We start from the raw sequence: 22,283 nt of genomic DNA, 5'->3' as shown, positions 1-22,283 counted from the left end.
TTGCTGTTAAACAAGATGACAATTTAAATCGTGACGAAAATGAGGGAGAAACATTGATGACCGATCGAATGGAACAAGGTGATGCAATATCGGACTCACCGGCATTTCTTTTGGGAAAGCAAGGTGCTCGCTACGTAAAACATTGTGCTTTCAGCATTCAACCGCAAATCTATCCAAATGCTGTTAATTATGTAAGTAAAGGTGTCGCGAAATTATATTTTTATGGCATTCATCGATTTATAATTCGCGAATTAAATTTTCTTTCAGTCACACTTTCCTTGCTCCATTCTGCGACCTGGGGAAATCTATTGTCACGACCTAATTTACAAATTTGGCATTCAATTGGCTAATTATATGTGACATATTTTAAATTATCTTAAAAACAATTTTTTAAATCTTTTCGATATAGAAAAATTATTCAATATGTTGCAATATTACGGTATCAGTAAAAAACAAGTATCAATAAAAACAAATCTTTAAATTATGAAAAAAAAAGTTTCTATTTAAATATTATATAATCAACTTTATATTACTAAAAAACTTTGAACACGCGACAGTAAAATGTATCAAATAATAATCAAATCAAATAAGAATTTTTTTAGTTGATTGGATTACTGTTATTATCACAGATTAGACTGTTTAGTTCGTTTCGCTGAAAAAAATGTGGCAATGTTACCAATTACAGGTCCAAATGAATCATTTATCGTCACAGAACGTTGAATCCATTGAGGTAATACTTTGACTTTATGAGAATAACGTTTATCTAGCAATACAACCGTCGAATAATCATTGATATGACGAACAGATCGGCCGATACATTGATTAACTGCTTTCATGCACGAGTTTTCGTAAAAACTGCTTCCGGCGTCTGGTTTCTGCAAAACAATAATCGAAAAATAAAATGAAAGACGTTAAAACATCACGCTAAACTAGAATGATAAATTTTTACTTAAAGTGATACAAACCACATTTTCATTTAAATATTTCATCTTCTCTTGCAATTCTGGTGATTTGATGTTAGGATATGGCAAACCAACGACTATAACACATCGACCCAAATCGTCAGAAAAGTTTAAACCTTCACTTAATTTACCACCTGCAATAGATCATGCAAATTAGAGAATAACTGATTTATCTTTCTTTATTGATGATAAAAAAATATGCACAAATTATTTTTATACAATACTGATATAATTATCTAATTTATATTTACCGACTACACTAAACAGCAATGATCCATTACATGGAGATTGTGGCTTCTTGATGGATTGTGCATATTGATCTAATATTACATTTACCTACAATTTATAATATGAAATGTATAATATCACAGGTATAAATATTATCAATAATTAATATAACATAAAATATTACTATAATAATTAATATAATAAAATAAATTACTTGTGATGCTAATTTAGGTTCACGATAGATATGTTTCTTCACAGAAATTTTTGATACAATGCCAGATTTATCTAAATGCTTAAATACTATATCTTCATAGCTATAAGATGGAAAAAATACAACAATTCCAGCTGGCACAATGTTGCACAAATTTAATAGAGCTCTACCTAATTCATCTAGCTGAAATAAAGTGTCACTTTTAATATTTTGCAATTAATTTATATATGTGAATACAAATATTTTTAGATTTATTTTTCTAAAAAAAAAAAAAAAATTTTTTTACCAATTTTGTATTTTGTCGATTATGAAAATTAAATTCGAATTCAATTCCAGTCGGACCACGTATCACGACGTTGGATATAATATTTTCTTTAGGAATTACGTGATCGCACGAAAATGTCATAATTCTATCTGGCATTGCACCTGCCATTAGGAACAGTTGATCTATGAATTCGGACATTGGCTCCATTGTGCCACCAGCCAGTACCACCGATCTGGCATCTCTCACTATGAGTTTTGCAATAAAGTATATAAGAATAAAAATAAAACAAAAAGTAAGTAGTATATTAAATAAATATATTAAATGCACATACCAATATCGTGAAAATGTGTCGCTGGATTTAGCAATAGAAATTTTATAATTCCTTGTCCAATAGTAGCATCAGGTAAAATGCATATTCTGCCATCTGTGCATCTATTCTTTAGGCACTCTAGGAAACTCAAAATTGCCATCAATGGATTGCTTGTTTGCTCTTCATTGTTATCCAGTATATCCGCAATATTGGTAGTTCCTTGAACTAATGTATCTTTGTTTTTAATTGAATTTAGAAATTCAGTAATACCAGATTTCTTTATTTTCTGTTCATTGATTTTTATGCTACTGCCATACTGCTCGACAAATCCTTGTAATTTATGAATGAGTTTCGAAGCTTTAACAAACTCCAACAGCTTGAAAATATTTACTGTATCAATCTCTGTAACCAGTTCAAATTCCTCTATTTTATATAATTTCGATGTTACTGTTTTATCAATCACGTCATTGGGATGAGATTTTGTTGTTGCTCCAAAGAGAGTTAAAAGTTTCTTTAAGCAAAAACTTAGTTGACCTAAATATAATACACTTTTAGCTGAGAACATAGATTCAAATCTGTAACCATATTCTTAGTTAGACATTTATTTAATAATTTAATCAGAAGAAATATATTACTGTAGCAATACCTTTTCTGATACTGTGACAATTGACTGTAACAGTGGAGCAGATTTCTTCCTGTAATTACAGAACTATGCATTCTTTCAATGGCATCCAGTAAATTATGAGCTTCATCTATTATTAAAATATTTCCTCTCAAATCTATTCCTAAACTGTCTCTCGTGCTCTTATGTAGTATGGAATTGTATGGAACCAATATTAACTGTCCACTTTGCAAAGATTTTCTTGAGCCATAATATGGACAAGTATTATTTTCCTGTCCTTTTTGTGCAATCTCTTCGATATCTTGAATATTTGTTAGAACTTCAGCCATTAGCAATTTCTGATCACCTGGCAAAAAGGGGCAACCACTTGTGGTTTTTAATCTCTTAAGCTCCTTTTCCTTCTTAACAGTAGCCTTTTTCTTTTGTAACTGTAAACAGGTTTCATTAACTAAACTGATATGTTTTAATCTCTTGACACTATTGTTAATGCAGTAATTTTGTCTGAAAATAAAGCAAAGTATTAATAAAGGGCTGACAATATATAAAAATAAAAAATATAAAATGAGTTATAGAGATACCTTGACGAGAGTGGCACCACAGAAATATCTTGAGAATAGGGAGATCTCTTCAACTCATGCACAAACTGTGTCAACTGTGAATGTGTTCTGGAACAGAAGAAGATCTTGGTGTTTTTAAATAATGGTTCTTCTGTATCTTCTTCTTCAGAACTCTCTGAATTTGATAATGCTTCGTCCAAGATTAGATCCTTTTCAGTATCACATATATCCAAGTCAATTTCTTTTGTTTTATTAGACTCTATAAACTTTGTCGTGGGGTGTCGCTTTATTTTCCCAATTGTTTTAGCTTGAGCCTTCTTTGATTCAACTATCTTTTTAAACTTTTCTCTCTCACCTTCATATTCAAGAAGGGCATTTAATTTAGTTTGCGATGACTCTCTTTGACTATTTAACTCAATCTGTTGTGTTTGCACTGTAAACCAATCATCAGACGACTTTTCACAAGTCTTTATTTTATTATCTATTTCTGCAATTATGGAAGTTAATTCCTGTTTCTTCCATTTCTCATGATCTATTAACCATTTAAGCGTACCACAAATGATAGATAAAGATTTTCCAGTACCAGTTGGACTTTCAAAGAGACCTAATTTACGATTTTCTAAACAATTGTACAGTTCCTTCATAAATTGCTTTTGAATTTGATATGCTGGAAAAGGAAATAGAAATTCTTGCGGTGGTTCCATTCTTATGCACTTTGAAAATTGGGATTATAAATTCATATGCGATATTGTCACCATTTCAAGATAATTGAATTTTAAAATATTTAATAATTGTCATTGCCTCTACTATCTTTAGAGTAAGATTTTTCAATTAATGCACAATTGTAAGTTGACAAAAAATTTAGCTCATCTGAAAGTAAAAAATTTACTTTTACAGACCTTACAAAACTTGATCTTTAGCAAATTAAATTTATATTGCTAAGATATAAATGAGCAATATACATACATAGCGGTAATAAAAATCGTCAATTTGTTCCATTTCTCGTAAATTGTACTTTGATTTTTATATTTTCCCTATATTTTTTCTCTTGTGCAAAACTTACTGACAAGTTTTCCGCTTGTTTCTTTATTAAAGAAAGATTCAAAATTGCAAGAAATGCTTTGAATATATAATACAATAGAGAGAGGTTGCCCTGCAAATCAATTTAATTGATGACGTTTAATTGACCAATCAAAATCAAGAAAGCAAAGATAGTATTCGTAGGTCGATTATATTTAAGATCGTCTTAATCCCGTCGATCACGTTCAACCAATGAAATGGTCGCATAGTAGCATTTTATTGGTTGGACCAGATTTAAGTTTCACCAGCTATAAAATGGATCTAGTTAGCGCCACTATACCGCGGAGAAAAAGCGTCTCAAGAAAAATATGGGGCATGGCGCCTCTCTGTCATTAGTCTCACTACGCGCATGCGTCGACTCAAGCCGAGAGTGGCGACGACGACGGTGGCCAACAGCGCCATTTTGTTCGCTCGTTTTTGCCGAGTAAGGTTTACAGCGGCGTAGAGTGGATTTTGACGAAAAATTCGCAGCGTTTCTTACAAAGCTGCGATCGTTTTTACCCGCGCCTCTTCTCTGCCCCCGCGTTTCTTTCTTTTTTCTTGTTCCTCGTTGAGTTACGGTGCAGCAAGGCAGCGTTGATGATTGGGCTTCCACGGGACGATCGACACAAAATCACGGTCAAGATCCGCAACAACATGAAGAGGAGCTCGAGTCGCGATACTCCACCTCCTCGCGTGAAGCGGAGCCGATCCTCGATGGGACGGTAAGGAAGGTGTAGATTCCGAACGTGTATCTCGCGTGGGACAGATGTATATGTGTTTTCTCCTCGGCGATAACTTCACGCGCGTCTCTTCGATTATTTATTTGCGATATGAGTGACGCATTCCTTCCTATACGCCTTAATTTTTTTTTCCTTCCCCTCTCTTTCGTTCACTCTTATTTCTCCAACGAGATCGTTGAACTGTAAATCAATGGTGATATATCGCGTTAGTAAGGTGTGATTTTTTTTTTTTTTTTTTTTTTTTTTACCATTTTGTACTTTGATGATCATGTGATCATGTGTTACGCACATGTGTGTGTGTGTGTGTGTGTGTAAAGAAAATAGTAAACCAGGCGTCACTGCACGTGGAAAGAATTTATTTATCTGTATTGATAATTTATACATGATAAAGAGAGATAAAAAAAATTGAGTTTTTGTAATCTTTCTTTGATGTAAGTGAGTTGTACAATTTTATTTAAATTTTTTAATATTCTTGTTACAGAGAGCTAATTATAATATCTAATATTTCTCTACTTTAATCATTCCTGAGATGATATATGTGATTGTGTATTACACATGGGTCTTTGCGGAGTAAACTAGACGTCACTGTAGTTGAAAAAAATGTATTTATCTATATAGATAATTTGTATGTCGTAAAAAGAGATAAAAAAAATTTGAATTTCTGTAATTTTTCTTTTAAGTGACTTGTAAAATTTTATTTAAATTTTTAGTATTCTTGTTACGCAAGGCTACTTGCAATATTTCTTGTGATATTTTTCTACTTATCATATATTACATAATATTACATTTTAATAGTTATAATTTACTCTTTTGTTTAGTGCTATTATTAAAATCTAATTATCTAGCTACTTATTGTGTATTTGAACATTAACAATGCTATTGAAACTCATATCTTACATGATTTATAGATATGAGGATTCCAGCGATGAACGTATCACTCCAGAGAGAATTCGACGGCGAAGCCGAGGCGCTAGAAGTCCCAGCCCGCCAACGCGAGCTTCTTCTCACGCGCGCTACGTCGAGTCCAGTTCGCATCGCGACGAGTACTTACGCGCGCCGCGCGATATGCCACGCGAACGGCCCTATAGCTATAAGGTCCTCTGCGTCAGTTCCATTCATCCAAAGGCCAGCGACGAGATGATCAAAGATACCTTATACAGGGAATACAAGAAATTCGGCGACTACTCGATTCAAATCTCACACGAACCGGAGGAGCGTGTCGCATACGTCTGTTTTAGAAGTTCGGAAGATGCCCGAGATGCGAAACACGCAAAGCCACGTATCATCATATACGATAAGATGGCCATAGTAGAACCGGTGTATGACAGGGCCGAGAGTTATCGCCGTCCGCGATCCATCACCCCTCCGGACTACGAGAGATATTACCCACGGTCTCCGGGACCTACAGATAGGCACAGACAGATCGAGAGATACGACCGCGTGTACGGGCCACCGGTGAATCTACCACCGCATCGGGAGATGCGTCGCGAAACTATTCCACCGCCGCATCACGAATTTGTTCGACCTCCGATACATCCTCATGGACCGCCGCATGTTCATCCGGGGCCGCCGCATCATTACGGTCCGCCTCGACACATGATGATACGTCATCCGGGACATGGGGGATTTGAACGTGTAGAGAACAAGAAAGACAAGTTCCCCAATTATCTGCATCACGTGTCGCCGGAGGATGATCCACTCGCGACTCGAACTCTGTTTGCTGGTAATTTGGAGATTAACATTACGGAGGAGGAACTGCGTCGTATTTTCAGCAAGTACGGCATTGTCGATGACATTGATATAAAGCGTCCGCCACCGGGTACAGGAAACGCATACGCCTTCGTGCGTTTCCAGACCCTAGACATGGCGCATCGATGTAAGGTCGAATTGTCAGGTCAGTATATCGGCAAATTCCAATGTAAGATTGGCTATGGAAAAGCGACCCCGACTACTCGGATATGGGTGGGTGGATTAGGACCATGGACTTCCGTGCCGCAGTTGGAACGAGAGTTTGATAGGTTCGGTGCAATCAAGAAAATCGACTACATCAAGGGTGACAGCAATGCTTATATACTTTACGATTCCATCGATGCCGCGCAAGCGGCCGTCAAAGAGATGCGCGGTTTCCCGCTTGGTGGACCGGATCGTCGATTAAGAGTTGATTTTGCTGATGTGACATCAGGCTTCGGTTTCAAGCCTAGACCATATCCCGAGGAGAATAGTGACTTTAGACCTCGTCCAGTCGATTATGAATCGCCCTATGATCCATATGGGCCTGAGGGAGAATTCAGTTACGGACCGAGAAGCTTCCGTGGTGGCAGAGGTAACGCATCCTGGCACGACCGAAGAGGAAATACTCGAGGTGGTTACAGAGGTTCTTATCCCGAGGGTTACATGCGCGATGAGGCTGACTGGCCGAGCAGAAGACCACCGCCTGAATTAGAGTACGAGACGCCACGTGGACTACGAAGATCATTGTCGCGCGAACCTGGAGTGGACAGATCGAGGTCGCGTTCGCCTCGGAGACGGCAAATGGATTCGGACTCGGACTCCGAGAATACTCGCACCGGAATGTTGTCGACGTCTCGTACTCTACCGGACGTCGCGCGCAAATCTATCGCTGTTTGGCAGGGTGCATTAATATTGAAGAACTCGCTGTTTCCGGCCAAGTTCCATCTGACGGACGGTGAAACAGAGATAATTGACTCCCTCATGAAAGACGAGGAGGGTAAACATATGTTACGAATAACACAGCGGCTACGTCTCGATCAACCAAAACTGGACGATGTGTCTAAACGTATTCAAACGTCGAGCTCGCATGCCATTTTCCTAGGTCTGGCTGGCTCGAGCACTGCGATCACGAATGACGATGCTAATGTGCAGACACGACCACTGCGTAATCTGGTTTCTTATTTGAAGCAAAAGGAAGCCGCTGGTGTGATATCGCTGTTAAATAAGGACACTGAGGGTACCGGTGTTCTTTACGCTTTCCCGCCTTGTGCATTTTCAACGGAACTTTTGAAACGCACATGCCCTAGTTTAAGCGAAGAAAGTCTTAAGGAGGACCACTTGGTAATTGTAGTGGTTAAGGGGGGTAGCGCCTAAAAAGAACCCTTTAATATATAGCCTCATGTGTGTATGTATGATTTTATCTATCGTAAGTGCAAAGATTCTTTAAACAGTGTACAGAACGTGAAGGAAAAAAGAGAATTTGTGTTTTTTGATTGATGTAAGTATTTTGCTTTTTACCGATGCTTCCACAGATGCGGACGATTTAATCTTATATGATTGTAGATAGGAGAATTAATAATAATATTTGATACTTTACTTTACACGCCAATGTATATTGCATTGACTTGAGATGTCGGGAATATTAACAACTTTATTTCACAATTGGATATGTGATGAAATTTCGCAACGTCTGACATTCGATTCGAGTTTACCAGTGAAGTAGAATTATATAGGATCTATATTACTTGAGTAAATTCTGATCAAAAAGTTCGACAACGCGAATCTATCACGCGTCATGAGATTTCTTCATTCTTATATAATTAATTAAGCTTAATGCTATAGAAGGACATGGTTTTAAAATATTATCGAAGATAATTATCTTTTTTGTACGATATAATCTTATATTATTTATATGATAGCTTTTTCCAGAAGAATGATTACTTTTTCATGTATATTATCGATATCAACTGCTAACTCATGTGAAGGGATTAGAATACTTATTTTCTAATCAAAAAACACAATTTTGGTACTGTCTCCCTATAATTCTGGTTAATCATCTATCAGATAACAGCGATTACCAGCGATTTTTAACAACAAGATCTTTATTGATTATATTAAATCTTATTAGGGATATTGTAATTCTTATTATTATATCACAGATATGTGTGTGATTACTTCGAAATGTAATATACGAATTTATTTGTATTACATACGCGCGCGCGCACGTACGCACGCGCGCGCACACACACACACACACACACACACACAATATATATATATATATACACTAATACAACTATACGTATATACTGACAATGATATATTGTGCACCGTTCTTTCACATTTGAAGATATGCATATGATAATATCAATGGTTAAATTTTCTTAGCAAATACAAGATGAATGCCTTTCTAGGACATGTGTATGCACATAAAAATAACTAATCATGGATATTTTGTTTATAATGAAAAAAAAAATCTATTTTATGACTGTAGATTTCAACAATAGTCTTACAATTAGACATTTATAATATGTTTTCGTCAACAAAGCTGTATGCTTCTAAATTATTTATTAGAAAAAAATCATGTAGACTGCATTCAAAAAAAGTGCATTTTAAATTATGGCAAACACATTGTATAGCTCTATAATGATGAAAGGACACATATGTCATAAAAAGAGTATCGTAATTTTCAAAAATCTTTAAAAATGTGAAAGGTCTGGTTTTGAGAGTATATTTGATATGAATAATATGTATTATTAAGCGTTTCGATACTTATTTCTGTAGATTATTCTTTAGTGTGACATAATATTTAGTGATTGTGCAGTATATAATCCGTGAATAGTTATGAGTTTTTCAAGTTTGGACTGTGTCGAAAAGTGAAGACAGTGAGGAAAATGAGCAAATCCAGGAAGAGACAGAAATTTGTTTACCATAAAACAAAGTTTATCCTATCTGTGTTTCCATAATCTCAACAAGAGTTATTTCTTTTTAAGTGAGGACTGATTTTTTTAAAGGACAGTGTTTAATTAGTGGCATCAAAAGAAAAAGGCGCTATAAACATGTGTACAGTGAAATGTAAAGAAAAAAAAGTGATTGTGTTCCACATTCGAGTATGGGGAGCGCTTTGTGAATATATATCTGGAATGTATATTTTAATATTCGTTCCAGAGATAGAGAAAAAAGAAAGATGATCTTCACCATACTTGAATGTGACTGAAGGTGCAGTGGTTAAGTATATTTAGTGTTTGAACGGAAAAATAGATGCAGTTTATGTAGAGAAAAAAAAAATTACAAAATGTGTCAATTTTCTTAGCACCGATTTTCTTCACCTTAATCAAAATTCGAAAAATTCTCAGGAACTCAATAATATGTTTACAGTGATAATATGCCTTCTAATGAATGTTGCTATTCGCGAGAAAAGTAAAAGAGTTAGACAGATTAGGGCCGTTAAAAATATCAGATGATATAACGCTGTAAATGTTTGATGGATAAAAAGTTGACGTCGCAAGTCTTCGATTAAAATGCATGCATGTGGCCGACAAATTAAGTAGACTGCTTTTGATTCTCAAGAGTTTTGTACTCGGTATACATATATATATATATATATAAAGAATTTGGTTTTTCTTGCTTTTGTTAAGTGAAGTTTATCGTGCAACAATATATAGTGCTGTGATATTTTGAGCAACGATTAGAGCAATGACAATCGGGAACAATTCGCGAAAATGTAGATTGTAGATTTCAAGTGCTTGTGTTAGCTAACAATCATTTTCCTTCTCGTTTGCGAGAGAAGGAAGGAAAGAAGGCTGTCATGTCATTTATGTATATTGTCGGCCATACGAAAAAGAGAGAGAAAGAGAAAAAAGAGATTGCCACTGTGACATTAGTGAAATTTTCTGTGGTTTGTGGATTTCCAAAGAGAAAGAGTCGCGAATTAACTTTCTAAACTCATTCGAAATTTTTGTTCAGAAATGAAAAGTAGTTGTGTCATCTGCAACATATCGAGTACAAAATTGTGCATCTGAAAGTACGAGATAGTAATCGTAAAAAGAGAACTTTAAAGAGAAAAAAAAAAAAAGAAAAAAAACTGTAGGGAAAAAAAAAAAGTGGTTATCTCGGGCAATAAGATTTCTCAATCATTGTGTGCGGGTAGATCAAAGTGAGTTCTATCAGTGGTAACTCTCGGTTTTTATTTGCATCAGTGTTGTGCTGCTTTCGTCCCTCCCCCTCCTCTCCTCTTTCCCTTCCCCGCGTAATTTCCGTCCTATCCGTAACGTGAATTGGATATCGACAGAGTTTCATTGTAATCTCTTTTGATATCGCTTTGTAAAATTATAAAATCTGTTTCAGAATCGGCCCAAAGGAACGGAAGACAGATAACGTTCGCGGAGAAACGTCCGATTGCTGTATTAAAATTTGCAAAAATAAATTACACAGACCCGGTTTTATACGAGATAATTATATGCTCATCTTTCTTTCGCGGATATTTTGCTCTCAAATTTACATCGCAATCTTTAATATGCTTATGCTTTAAATATATTTTCTTACAGTTTTATAATAAAGTGCTACACGAACGTTATAATAATAATTATCGGACGTGCGAACGTAATTATGCACTTAATTCCACAATTAATTCTCTACGTTAAATATTATTCTAAATGATGAAGGTAGAAAATAAACAATTCAAGCACTTTGACACAACCTATAATTAAAGGCAATATATGACATGCAAAGGAAACACGCATTTTTTTTTTTTTTTTTTTTTTTTTTTTTTACTTTGAAACTTTAAAATACGTATATATCTACTTTAAGTAGCGTAAAAAACATTTACGTCTATCTACCTTAAGAGTATAAATTGTAATCGAGAACATTTAAAAGACAGCTGTAACATATGTAGTTTTTTACATTTTGCACAAGTTTCAACAAATATTCTATACTATAAGATTAAACAAAAAAAATTAAGACATATTTTCTTGCGATAAAAAAAAGTTTAAAGTTACTATTCATTTTTCGTAAAAAAAAAAAAAAATTATATATATATCCTAGAGCAACAGTTACATCAAATAACGTACGAAAGGAACGCACGCGTGTGTAGCTGAATTATTTTTCTAAAAAGATGTGTAAACAATAGCATTATTTTAGACATTTTATTGGACAGTGTATATCATTTTGAGTTTTCACAATCTTTCATAGATTAAATTAATCATCGCTAAATCTCTGTGATTAAAAAATAATTAAAGCTAATTTCTTTATTTTAAAAAAAAGCTCGCTTTTGTGTTAAATCTTAATAATAATAATAATAATAATAATAATAATAATAATAATAATAATAATAATAATAATAATAATAATAATATTAGCGTGCATACTCTATTAATAACGGGAAGAGACGCATGTGTAAATGGGAATTTACGAGTGTGGAGAAGATTAAATTATGCGTATATGTCCTGCTGCCTTTTCTGCGATACGTAACAAAAATACATACTTTCGGCAAACTTGCTTTGAACATTGATCGTGCGAGATTATTCTTCGAAAAGAGTAAAGCTATAATATATAATTGGCTGAGATATATTCTTTTTTATTTATATATAATATATATAATTTACCGCTTCCGTCTCTGTGTAACATTAATTGCACATAACGTATCTTGAATTCTTCTGAAACTTATGCTTAATCTAAAAATCTAATCGCTAAATAATAAAATGCATAGAAGGAAATTATGAATAGTTTCTCGTCATAATCGAATATTCTATTATTCTTATAGCGTGCTCTCCAGTCTTACAAGGATATATATTCCAGTCTATCTTTTTACTTCGGAACATTTTAATTAACTGAATATTAATTAGCATAAATATATTTAATATTAAAAAGTTGCGAGTGAAAAAATTAAACTTTTATAAAAACAAGTCAATATTATTAATGAAAAATGTGAAATATCCAACTGAGTAAAAATCGACGAGGAATAAAAGTAAGTACATGTCGTTTATGTGAAGATGCGTGAAACGGATTCAACTATGTTAATTATACAGAGATGTTCAGTCTCCTCGGAGTGTTGAATATGGAAGGCCGTGTTTGGTTCGAAGAAAATCTTACAAGAACTCCTCTTACGCTCACACACAAAATCCGAACGTTCTCTTTCTAGAAATACGAATATTTCAATGAGTAGAATATGACAAGACGACGGTTCGCGGTTAGTTGGATTAGTTTAGTTTGCACTTCTTCTCAATTAAATATAATACAATAATTTTTGACACTCTGCATAGTTGGCGCAGCCATCAAGAATTTACGAAGAAATTTTAACATTCCATAACGCGTTTCTTACACTTCCGTCGTAGAGATATACATATGTAGTACTGAAGTAAAATTTATCTCGCGCAGTGTGAATTTTATTCGGTTTCTATAGGTTTTTCTCTCTCTTTTATACATGTATATTGAACATTGTCTTAAACGTTTCTTGCCTCCGTTTTCTTCATTTCTCCGATTCCTTTCATCTTATTCGTTCGGATTGCCTAATAGACGAATAAACCTATATCTAATCTCATGCTAACTCAAACGCGCGCGCGCGAAACTATATCGCTTCATATACACATATATGTGTATATATATATATATATATATATATATATATATATATTTTTTTTTATCAGTCACAAAGTCATCGAAACCAAGCCTGAGGGTAATTTGATTCGATACTACGATTGTTTAATGATTCAGTCGTAGCGTCATTACGGGCGTATCGCTCGTATTACACGCAAAAGGAGCTTAAAATCGTAACATTACCATTAAGCGAGTTAAGAGCGACAAGAGTGCGCTGAAGCTTTTTTTTTTTATTTTTTTAACCGTCGTCGCGATCGAACTAGGAGTTTAATGTTAATCGAATTCTCGAATTTATGTTTATGTAGCACAAGATATCTCAGAATGAGTCATGAATAACTCTGATATGTTTTGCATACTGTCTTCTAGAATTCGTACTAAATAAACTTTGTTCCAAAATTTTCATTACGAGATAAAAAGTATCTTACAATTAGATTTGAATTTGTCACATCTTGCATCTATTTCGAGATACTTTGACAAAAGAAAGTCCAAAAAGGAAAGATTTGTTCTTTACGAATTAACATTTCTTGGTTCTTCAGCGCGGCTCTTGCAACTCGAGAAGCCTTTCTCTCTTTCTTTTTCTGTTTCTCTGAGCACCGTGTTTCTTACAATAGAACGAGTAAATCTGCCATTGCATCTGCTTTTTCTTTCTCCTGCGAGAAAAAGGGAGAATAGTTGAGGAGGAGAGACAGCGAGGGCCGTTCATCGAAAGAGCGCCAGCCCCTCTCCGGAAACATCAACTGCTGATTTTTCCTTTTTCGATAGAATTTTTGTCAGAGATTTCCCGCTTCCTTGCACACCTCTAGACAACTCCACATCGCCGATTATTTAATAGACAACGCGATGGGGATATTGATAACTTCGCGGCTGGGAGCTTAATTGCAGCTGAGCCGTGGAGTATGGATTATAGCTCTGAAAATTAATTTTAAAAAAACATTTTTTATATTTTATATATATATATATATATATATATATATATATATATATATACATTTTGCAGATATAATTTCTACTTTTGTCTTTTACTTTCGTAAATTTTCCGTTATGATTAATCTTTTAAAGATCACTAACTATCAAGTCAAACTCACCTGTGTTCGCTTTTTAGACACCATAAACCTCTTCTCGTGAGGATAGTAGGCACGCTGAGGGTAAACGAAATCGTACTGCGAATTACCATATTCAGAACCACCGTATTGAGCAGTACCTTCGTACTGTTGATCCAACTGGTCATAATAGCTGGGTGGGTGAGTTCGGACTATTCCGATGTCGGAAGGTGACAACGTGTCGTAATGTCGAGAGGGATATACCGGGGCGTCTAACCATGGAAGAGCTAAAATGTAATCTTGATAACAATAGGAAACACGTTTAGTAAAGAATTTATTACATCATCCTTTTTATATGTTATTTTTATTTGGATATATTGTAGATATATTGACATTTTAATTATATAAAATTTTAAATAATGGTCAAAACGAACCGTTTCTAGTGTCTTCCTCGTCAATGTAACGATCATCTATCATATTCTCGTATTCCTCTTTAGCATAGTTGCGCCAGTTTCTATTGATGGAATAAAATATAATGTAATGGAATTAATATAAAGTATTTATAGAAAGTAATGTAAAAAATCATGATCATTTCATTACCCGTTACGTCGTTCATTCTCCCACAATGACAGTAGGGTCAATACGTCTTCAGGATCAATGTCCAGGGGTAGTTCTCGTTTGAATCGCGGTTCTTGATAGAATGGGACGCTGAAAATTTAAATAAGATAAATGTTTCTGTTGCTAGTATAATATATCCCATCAGATATATATATATTTTTCAAGAATTTAAAAATAGAAATCTAAAAATAATTCTTTGTTACTACAAATATGTAAGTTGATAGTTTATTTTGATTGCAGGTATTGTATATCGCGATTGTATTAAATGTGCCAAAAAAGAACGACGCGATTTAATCGAGAATGATTATGAAAAACTGTCCTTTCTCCACGATGTTTGTACGCTCCCACCAATTCCTCGCAATCTCGTTTCGGAATCGGATTCATTATTCCTGTTCCGTCCGCATGACGTCTATATTTCAAGATTGATCGATGCTTATCCGTGACGCAAAGCGACCAGCGACGATCACCGACGACTCTCGTCCCTGTATATCGGGCGCAATATTGTTCTCCGACACGAACAGTGTTTTATCTCGCCGTCGCGAACTATCCTTTGTAAACGCGATAGATGCATTCAAACTTCTTGTACTCGACACAATGGCGAGTACGCGGACAATGCACGCCTTGATCGCGCGAAATGCGAGCGGCAACAATTGTCGCCTCCCGATAGTTAGGAACATCGCATCTGCAGCGGGATAGAATGATCGATACAACACTTGGCAGGGTGTAACGCTGTCAGCTGATTGGTTGGCCATGGGCCAAAAGCTCGTAAAATACTTTCATTCATCTCTTCAGTGTTTATCAACACGTAGTAAGGGCTCGTATCTCTAGCGCCGTCGAGGCTTGGCTGATTACACGCTTGGTTTTACTACTGCGACGATCTGTGCACGCGCGTTTAGGTACCTATGTGGATTTGCATATCTTGGAATTTTTATCACAAATGATAAAAAATTATATAACAATCATTCTTGCATTTCGCGAGAAAATTGTTTAGCATGAAATTACATTTATATTAAAAAATATAAAAGAAATATAGTAAAAGTTTTCCAGATGTGTTAAAAGAAGGCGAGACTTTCTATCTTCTTAATATTTATATCTAGCTGTTACATTACCTACTATTTATAATTTTTCTAATCTATTAATTTATTTTTTATCATATCAATTTTATTTTGATTGAGATTTGCATTCTCGAAACACTCTCGTGTAAATCCTCGAACGAGGACGAAACTATCGTTTAATATGGAGGAGAAAAAAATCGGTGGAAAGAGATCGTGTCCGCAGCCGGAAGTATCGTCGATAAACTCGTGGAGCTCGCTCGTCAGCTGATTGGTTGGAGATACGCCAAGCAATCAAGCTCTGACCTACTTTTGCCTTCCCAGCTCCATTCAGCTTTTCGTGGGTCCACTCCCGCAGATACTCCTCCACCTCCACCTCCACCTCCACCTCCACCACCACCACCTCCACTACCATCACCTGCGTCACGCATATCGAGCGATTCGTGTACTGCACCAAATTCTTCTCCGTATGTGTGACTGTGTATGTGTGTGTATACGTTTATATCTGTGTGCGCGCATACGTATATTGTCTTTTCTATCTGTGTATTCATACTTTTTGCTGCATTCTAGAATTATCTCTCTTTGCGAGGATTTCAAGAACCAAGAATGCAACACGGCTCGTTAATTCGCGGAAACAAAAGCAATTTTTTAAGCAGGACGAAATTTTATAACTCCGATTTTTCTCATTCTAATTATAATTTTTCAACCACTTTGAAGTAGACTGTTTCCTTTCGAAATGTCGAAAGCTATGAAGAGTACGTTACAAATTAATTAAATATCTCGATTATTATTATTTCTTCAGAAAATTTTAATGGGATAGAGATTTAAGATGGTAATATACTCGGAATAAATCATAATGCAAAGAATATTAACTGTAAACGAGATTTATACGCAGTGTCACAGAGATAAGGACGTGAAATTTATGATTTTTAACGCTGCGCGCAACACGCGTTTTCTCATGAAAATATATTCAAAGTGCTCTTAACGTCGCCCGAGTGCTTCCATTATTATGGCGTTGCTGGGATCTAAGGATAACGCGTTACGTAATCGCGTTGAGCATAATGGAAACGGTGTGCGCGCGGTTATCGCGTTATAAGAATTTCATCGAGGAAAAATTAATCGTCCCCAGCGAAGCGACCTGTGACATTTGCCACGGTCAAGCCGTGTGCATTCTTGTACATTTTTCGTATAAAAATAACAGTGGTAATAGCTAACTTTAAAGCGATAATAATGTCCGCGCTCGATGAAAGTCTCGTGTGTGTGTTTAATTTTAAACACGCCGGCCTAAGGCAATTCCGTGCGAAGTCCGTCCGCTTTTACGACTTCGATATCGAGCGTTCGTGTTCACGCGATTTCCTGAAATTAGATTCGTCTCTCGATAAATCCGCATTGCACTTTCCGAGAAAGCGTATTTTTATCTCGCGACCACGCACGATAACTCGACCAAACATATAAAACACATCGCATTATTATCAAGCGTCGTAAAATCGTTTCGAGTAACATGTCAAGGATATAATGATCGAGATCGCGTCGATTAATTCGCATTGGGAATCGTTTCTGTTCTTCGTACATCGATCGGTTCGCAGAGATTATATGCAAGCGCAAAATGCGCAAAAAGATTTCGTTTCATTATATTTTCGAAGGGCACCAGTCGAATGTACACGCTACTGATACGTTCTCCGATGACGACAGCCTCTCTCTGCAAGTGGTTCGATATGACTTCGGTCGTCAAGTCGACCGCCGCCATCCCTACGCCAGGGGGCAACGCCCTCACGAGCCCTCTCATCCCCCATTCAGAAGAAATGCCGGAGGAAAAGAGGGATGCTCGGTGGGCGGAAAGGGTGGAAAGGGTGGAAAGGGCGCGCATGGTGATGCATAACCGCCGCCGTTGCCGCTGTTGAGTCGATCCATTCTTTACGTGGGGAGTGCCTGTTGTTTGAATTTAAAAGCACGTTCAACTCCGTGATACTAAAAATTTATTGCAATTTAGAATATTAAAAGAGAGAGAAATAAATTGTGTAAGTTTGTAAAATTTATTTCACATCCTCGATTTTTTCCCGATGACAGTAGAATATGTTTATTGTTTTAAAATTAATCGTCTCGCGCAAGTCGAATTTATCAAACGAACAATTTCTTGTTTGCGTCAAATAAAAACGGGCGATAAAGTGGGACAAGAGTCGTCTTCTGTGTCCCCTTTCGAAAGGATTTCCTTACCTACCGCATTCTAATAGCGGCTGCCTCCGGAAATATCGATCACGTTGGCTATCGATTTCGGAATTAGGAGAAGTAGGACGCGGCCACTTACCTCCTCTTAACTTGAGGCTGCACCGGTGACAGGGTAGGTATGGGACGTCTCAATTTAGACGACACATACGAGCTAGTCGGAGGCTGCAACGTCGTGCTGCTGCTCGACTGTGCGGTCACGGTGGACTTATCCGATCTCTTGCGCCGATCCTCGCCCGTGTAGTATCGAGAATACGGTGGTACGTCCCACACGCGCGGTCCATCTTCCTCGACCTCATTCATGAGAACTTTACCGTAGCTGAAACACAAGTATTACGCTCGTTACGTCAACAAATTGTCAAAAATTTAGAGAGAGAGAAAGATAATACAAAATTATAATAAAATAGAGTTATTATATTATAGGAAAGTTAAAAAAAAAATTAATGTAATGTAAGCTATTAAATTATTAAAATGTAAAAAATTTATTTTATTTCAATTTGATTTTACGCTGATGCTTACTCGTAATTCTTGTCATATGGCGAATATGTCTCATGCTCATACATGGAGCTGCTAGATGATTTGGCCTGGGATGGTTTATCATCCTCCGCAAGAGCTGCTTTTAAGCCTCCCAGTCCTGAGGAAGCAAGAGTTCCTAAGAACGTAAAAATGCGTTTCAGAATGGTTATACAATATTTATCTCAGATTATGACAGCGTTTTTTTTTTTTTTTTTTTTTTATATCAATGCACTCACGTTTCTCTGCATTCGACGTGAAGGATTCACCGGCGGCAGCGTTAACTTGTCGATTCTGCTGATTGCCAAACATCAGCATCTCCTGCGTTCGTTTCGCTAAAAGTAACGTAGCGCAATGTTGAGGAGAAACGGAAAATAATGGAAAGTATTTAAATCGAGAGTATATGATTCTGTTTCTAATACAATATCAACGAGGAACGCGAGAATTAATTTTCTTATAATCAAGATCTTACATTTTGGTTTCATGGCCTGATCCGCTTTCTTCACGTCCTCGATCAAGCTCGTGGGCAAGCATATGCCTATCGAGACTAGCGAGAACAGCAGCAGCAACCACGCCCAGTTGTACGTCATCTACGACAGAGTTACGGAATTTTTATTAACACCGATGCGTTCGCGCGTTATTTTTATTTTTATTTTTATTTTTATTTTAAGGATTAAAGTCTCGCGATACTTTCTCCTTTTCGTACAGAAATATTAAAGATAATTCTAGCAGGGTCATCATACGAATGAAGCCCAAATGTCATATAATGCGAAATGCCAAGAGTCTATTTCCACAGTGCGTAAAAGATTAAGTAAGGGCAATAAGGGCGCTCGATAAGGGCTCGCTTATATGTTTGCGGTTATATAAAAATATTACGTCGTATAGGGGAGGGGTTTGTTCTATAATCGATAAAGCGATATAATTTCTTCAAGTACGACGCCATCGCTTCATCTGACGACTTCATAATCGACGCGGTTTACTTTCTTCGACTATGACGTTACCGCATGACGTACAATCGCAAGAGTTTGCAGCTGCTAGTCACATGTGTGTAACTTGATCAAGTGCTTTTTATCGAACTTGGTTTTATCGCTACGTTTATGCGAGACTTACGTACAAAAGAATTTTCCGCAAGATTAATATAAATGTTTTAAAACATTGACCCTGAAAGTACGATAATCTTTTAATCGATATCTTTGAAACTTTATCGCGAGTCGTGCGCAATTGGAGAACTCAAATTTGTCATACATCGATATTAAATTTTATTTTATTTATTTATTAGAGAAGTTATATTAGATTAGATATCAGAAAAATTCCATATTTTAACAGTTCCGCATACAGTATGATCGAGTTACGGTTTAATTGCTGTCAATTGGTCTCTTATCAATGAATTACGGAGACCTAGTAAGTTAACACGCGTAATTACGTGAACTTTAATAGTGATGCTGGAAATGGCTGGCAGAGAGTGGCGAGCACACAAAGTAGCGAAATGTCAAAGTTCAAAATTGCGTACAGAAACGCGCGAGCGCGCCTGCGGTACATATATGCGTATATATGTATTTACGCGACTGCGTATTTACAGTACTCTGTGCGAATTTCTCGAGTACTGTAAATACGCAGTCTCGTAAATATAATTCACTTTTTGTATCTCGCCCAGTTTCACGTAGCAAATGGCTCGGGTTGTGCAATACGAAATACAGAAAAAGTTTATTAGATTTTCAGTTATAAAAAAAATATATAAAAGCTAAAAACATACAATGTTACACCTCTGACATTTCAAAGATTTTGCAATAAACTTTCGTAATATAAATTTTATTTAATGTATTCATATTCATGAATATTCATATTTATGCTGTAAAACATAAACACGTTTTAGAACATAAGGATTCAAATTATGCTCATCAAATATTAATAAATATTAAAATGGCTTTCTCTCCGATTTTTAATATTTATATTGAGATAACATTTATGAAACAAACAGAAAAATTATTGCAAATTATTGTTATAATTAACTGCTTTCACGATAATTTCATTATGTCGATGTGTCACATTAATCGATCAACGGATTAAACGCTTGGGAATTACGTTTCTAATACTGACATTTCCGAAATAAACGGTAAAGTTTGATAATTAAAGCGGCTTGTACAGTAACGTCAAACCGGATATAGTAGACCTAGAAATCGTACACTTGTTGCGTCTACAAATACTATAGTCATTTGTCAGTATACGCGCGTATACGAACTTACACAGTTAGGCGAGCCGCTTAATTAAAAATGCATTTCATTGAATGGAAATTTCATTGACAAGTCGATAAATGCTTTCTTTTCTCTACTTTAATCATATTAATATTAGTTTTAATTATAACGAGAAAATGGATGAAAAACATTATTATTTCAAAGAAATATAGACAGAAGCATAAAGTTATATTTAATCCCGAGAATCAGCAAGTTCTTTTAAATTTGTCAAAATATAAAACAATGTGTTACAAATATTTAATGAAATAACATTTTTAATTTACACTCGCGCAACTACCTGTATGAATGCGCTAAGGACAGCCGACCGCGCAAAAGCGGACGGCTAGATGCATTTATAATTACATACTATATGTATATCGCGAATCACTCAAATTTCAGGATCCGGTTTTATTTCCGGATGATTAGTCGAAATTAAGAATAAAAAAACATACACACGAAACAATCACAAGATGATCTCATTTACCTTGAGATGTGGCAATCACTGGTTTACCCTTCACCCACACGTCCTCTCCTTCGCCTTGAATGTTCCTTCGCTGATCCTTCGGTTAGCACCAAGCTGGAGAACCGGGTACGTCCTAGCGAATCCGCCGGTTCGGGGTGGAATGAATGTCGGGGCTCGGCAGGACGAGTAGAAAAGCGGGTACGGTCGATCAACCAACCCCCACCTTGGTGAACGAGCATTCCCCATCTCTCGACTCGCGGTGGTGAGCACCCTACGACAACGCCGTTGGCTGCGCGCGCGCTGCGTTTCCTCGCACACGACATCGAGATATATGCGGGTATGCGTGGATCTGTGTGGGTGCGCACACACGATGCCATCCTGATATAAGAGAGCCGTCTGCCCACGCGATGACCCAACTACGTCTTCCCGACGGATTCCCGGTTCTCTGCGTGGCGTCGTAAGGATCCTTGGCGTGGGGATTGTTGTTATTTTGCCATCGAAAGCCTGTCAGCCGATGTTATCCGAGCTGCAAAGTTTATGGCTGCTGTCATCGGCTTAGCAGCTGTAACATGAAGATAAAATCTATATCTATCAATCAGATATATATTATATATATGATGTATTTATAAATGAGGTTTTAATTATTATTAAATGTTTGAAACAGTTAACAACAAGATTAAAATCGAGATCTTATATATAATATTTATATGATATTATTAAATTCTGTGCACAAGGAATGCACGTTTTCTTTTATAAGACAATATAAATCACCCTGCTATAATTTGATATTGCTGTAACCTGAGCGACATTTTTCTCTGACGAAAGGGCATAGGTCCGTTTACGTTTCTCTGCCAGCCCTTG

The 22,283-nt window shown here is 36.1% G+C and overlaps 3 protein-coding genes across 5 annotated transcripts; 1 reads left to right on the top strand and 2 right to left on the bottom strand.

Annotated features, from left to right (window-relative positions):
* Nucleotides 1–615: 615 nt before the first annotated feature.
* LOC140673560 (ATP-dependent DNA helicase DDX11) lies at nucleotides 616–4,571 on the bottom strand. 2 transcript variants are annotated; one of them, XM_072906561.1, is made up of 9 exons: nucleotides 4,122–4,571; nucleotides 3,177–4,043; nucleotides 2,623–3,099; nucleotides 1,998–2,551; nucleotides 1,688–1,911; nucleotides 1,405–1,584; nucleotides 1,214–1,298; nucleotides 966–1,096; nucleotides 616–875 (listed from the first exon to the last, which is right to left on the bottom strand). In XM_072906561.1, exons 2-9 carry the CDS (start codon nucleotides 3,857–3,859, stop codon nucleotides 624–626), a joined length of 2,586 nt encoding a protein of 861 aa, XP_072762662.1. In that variant the 5' UTR covers nucleotides 3,860–4,043; nucleotides 4,122–4,571; the 3' UTR covers nucleotides 616–623. The 2 variants fall into 2 exon arrangements, with proteins under 2 accessions (XP_072762662.1, XP_072762661.1); XM_072906560.1 differs by having other exon boundaries at nucleotides 3,177–4,025.
* Nucleotides 4,572–4,627: 56 nt separating this feature from the next.
* Nucleotides 4,628–10,301, top strand: Nito (RNA-binding protein spenito). Its single transcript, XM_072906562.1, has 2 exons — nucleotides 4,628–4,939; nucleotides 5,866–10,301. The coding sequence occupies exons 1-2, from the start codon at nucleotides 4,815–4,817 to the stop codon at nucleotides 8,060–8,062; spliced, it is 2,322 nt and encodes a 773-aa protein (XP_072762663.1). The 5' UTR covers nucleotides 4,628–4,814; the 3' UTR covers nucleotides 8,063–10,301.
* Nucleotides 10,302–12,029: 1,728 nt separating this feature from the next.
* On the bottom strand, nucleotides 12,030–21,601 carry LOC140673567 (prohormone-2). 2 transcript variants are annotated; one of them, XM_072906580.1, is made up of 9 exons: nucleotides 21,444–21,601; nucleotides 19,201–19,318; nucleotides 18,968–19,063; nucleotides 18,735–18,867; nucleotides 18,298–18,534; nucleotides 14,923–15,030; nucleotides 14,757–14,836; nucleotides 14,368–14,609; nucleotides 12,030–14,191 (listed from the first exon to the last, which is right to left on the bottom strand). In XM_072906580.1, exons 2-9 carry the CDS (start codon nucleotides 19,316–19,318, stop codon nucleotides 14,108–14,110), a joined length of 1,098 nt encoding a protein of 365 aa, XP_072762681.1. In that variant the 5' UTR covers nucleotides 21,444–21,601; the 3' UTR covers nucleotides 12,030–14,107. The 2 variants fall into 2 exon arrangements, with proteins under 2 accessions (XP_072762681.1, XP_072762680.1); XM_072906579.1 differs by having other exon boundaries at nucleotides 12,031–14,191; nucleotides 14,368–14,621; nucleotides 21,444–21,600.
* Between the last annotated feature and the right edge of the window lie 682 nt (nucleotides 21,602–22,283).

The sequence above is a fragment of the Anoplolepis gracilipes genome, chromosome 14 (genome assembly GCF_047496725.1).
Source record: "Anoplolepis gracilipes chromosome 14, ASM4749672v1, whole genome shotgun sequence".
In the NCBI taxonomy this organism is placed as follows: domain Eukaryota; kingdom Metazoa; phylum Arthropoda; class Insecta; order Hymenoptera; family Formicidae; genus Anoplolepis; species Anoplolepis gracilipes.
Note: the sequence above shows the minus strand (reverse complement) of the source record. Positions and strands in the feature narration are given on the sequence as shown.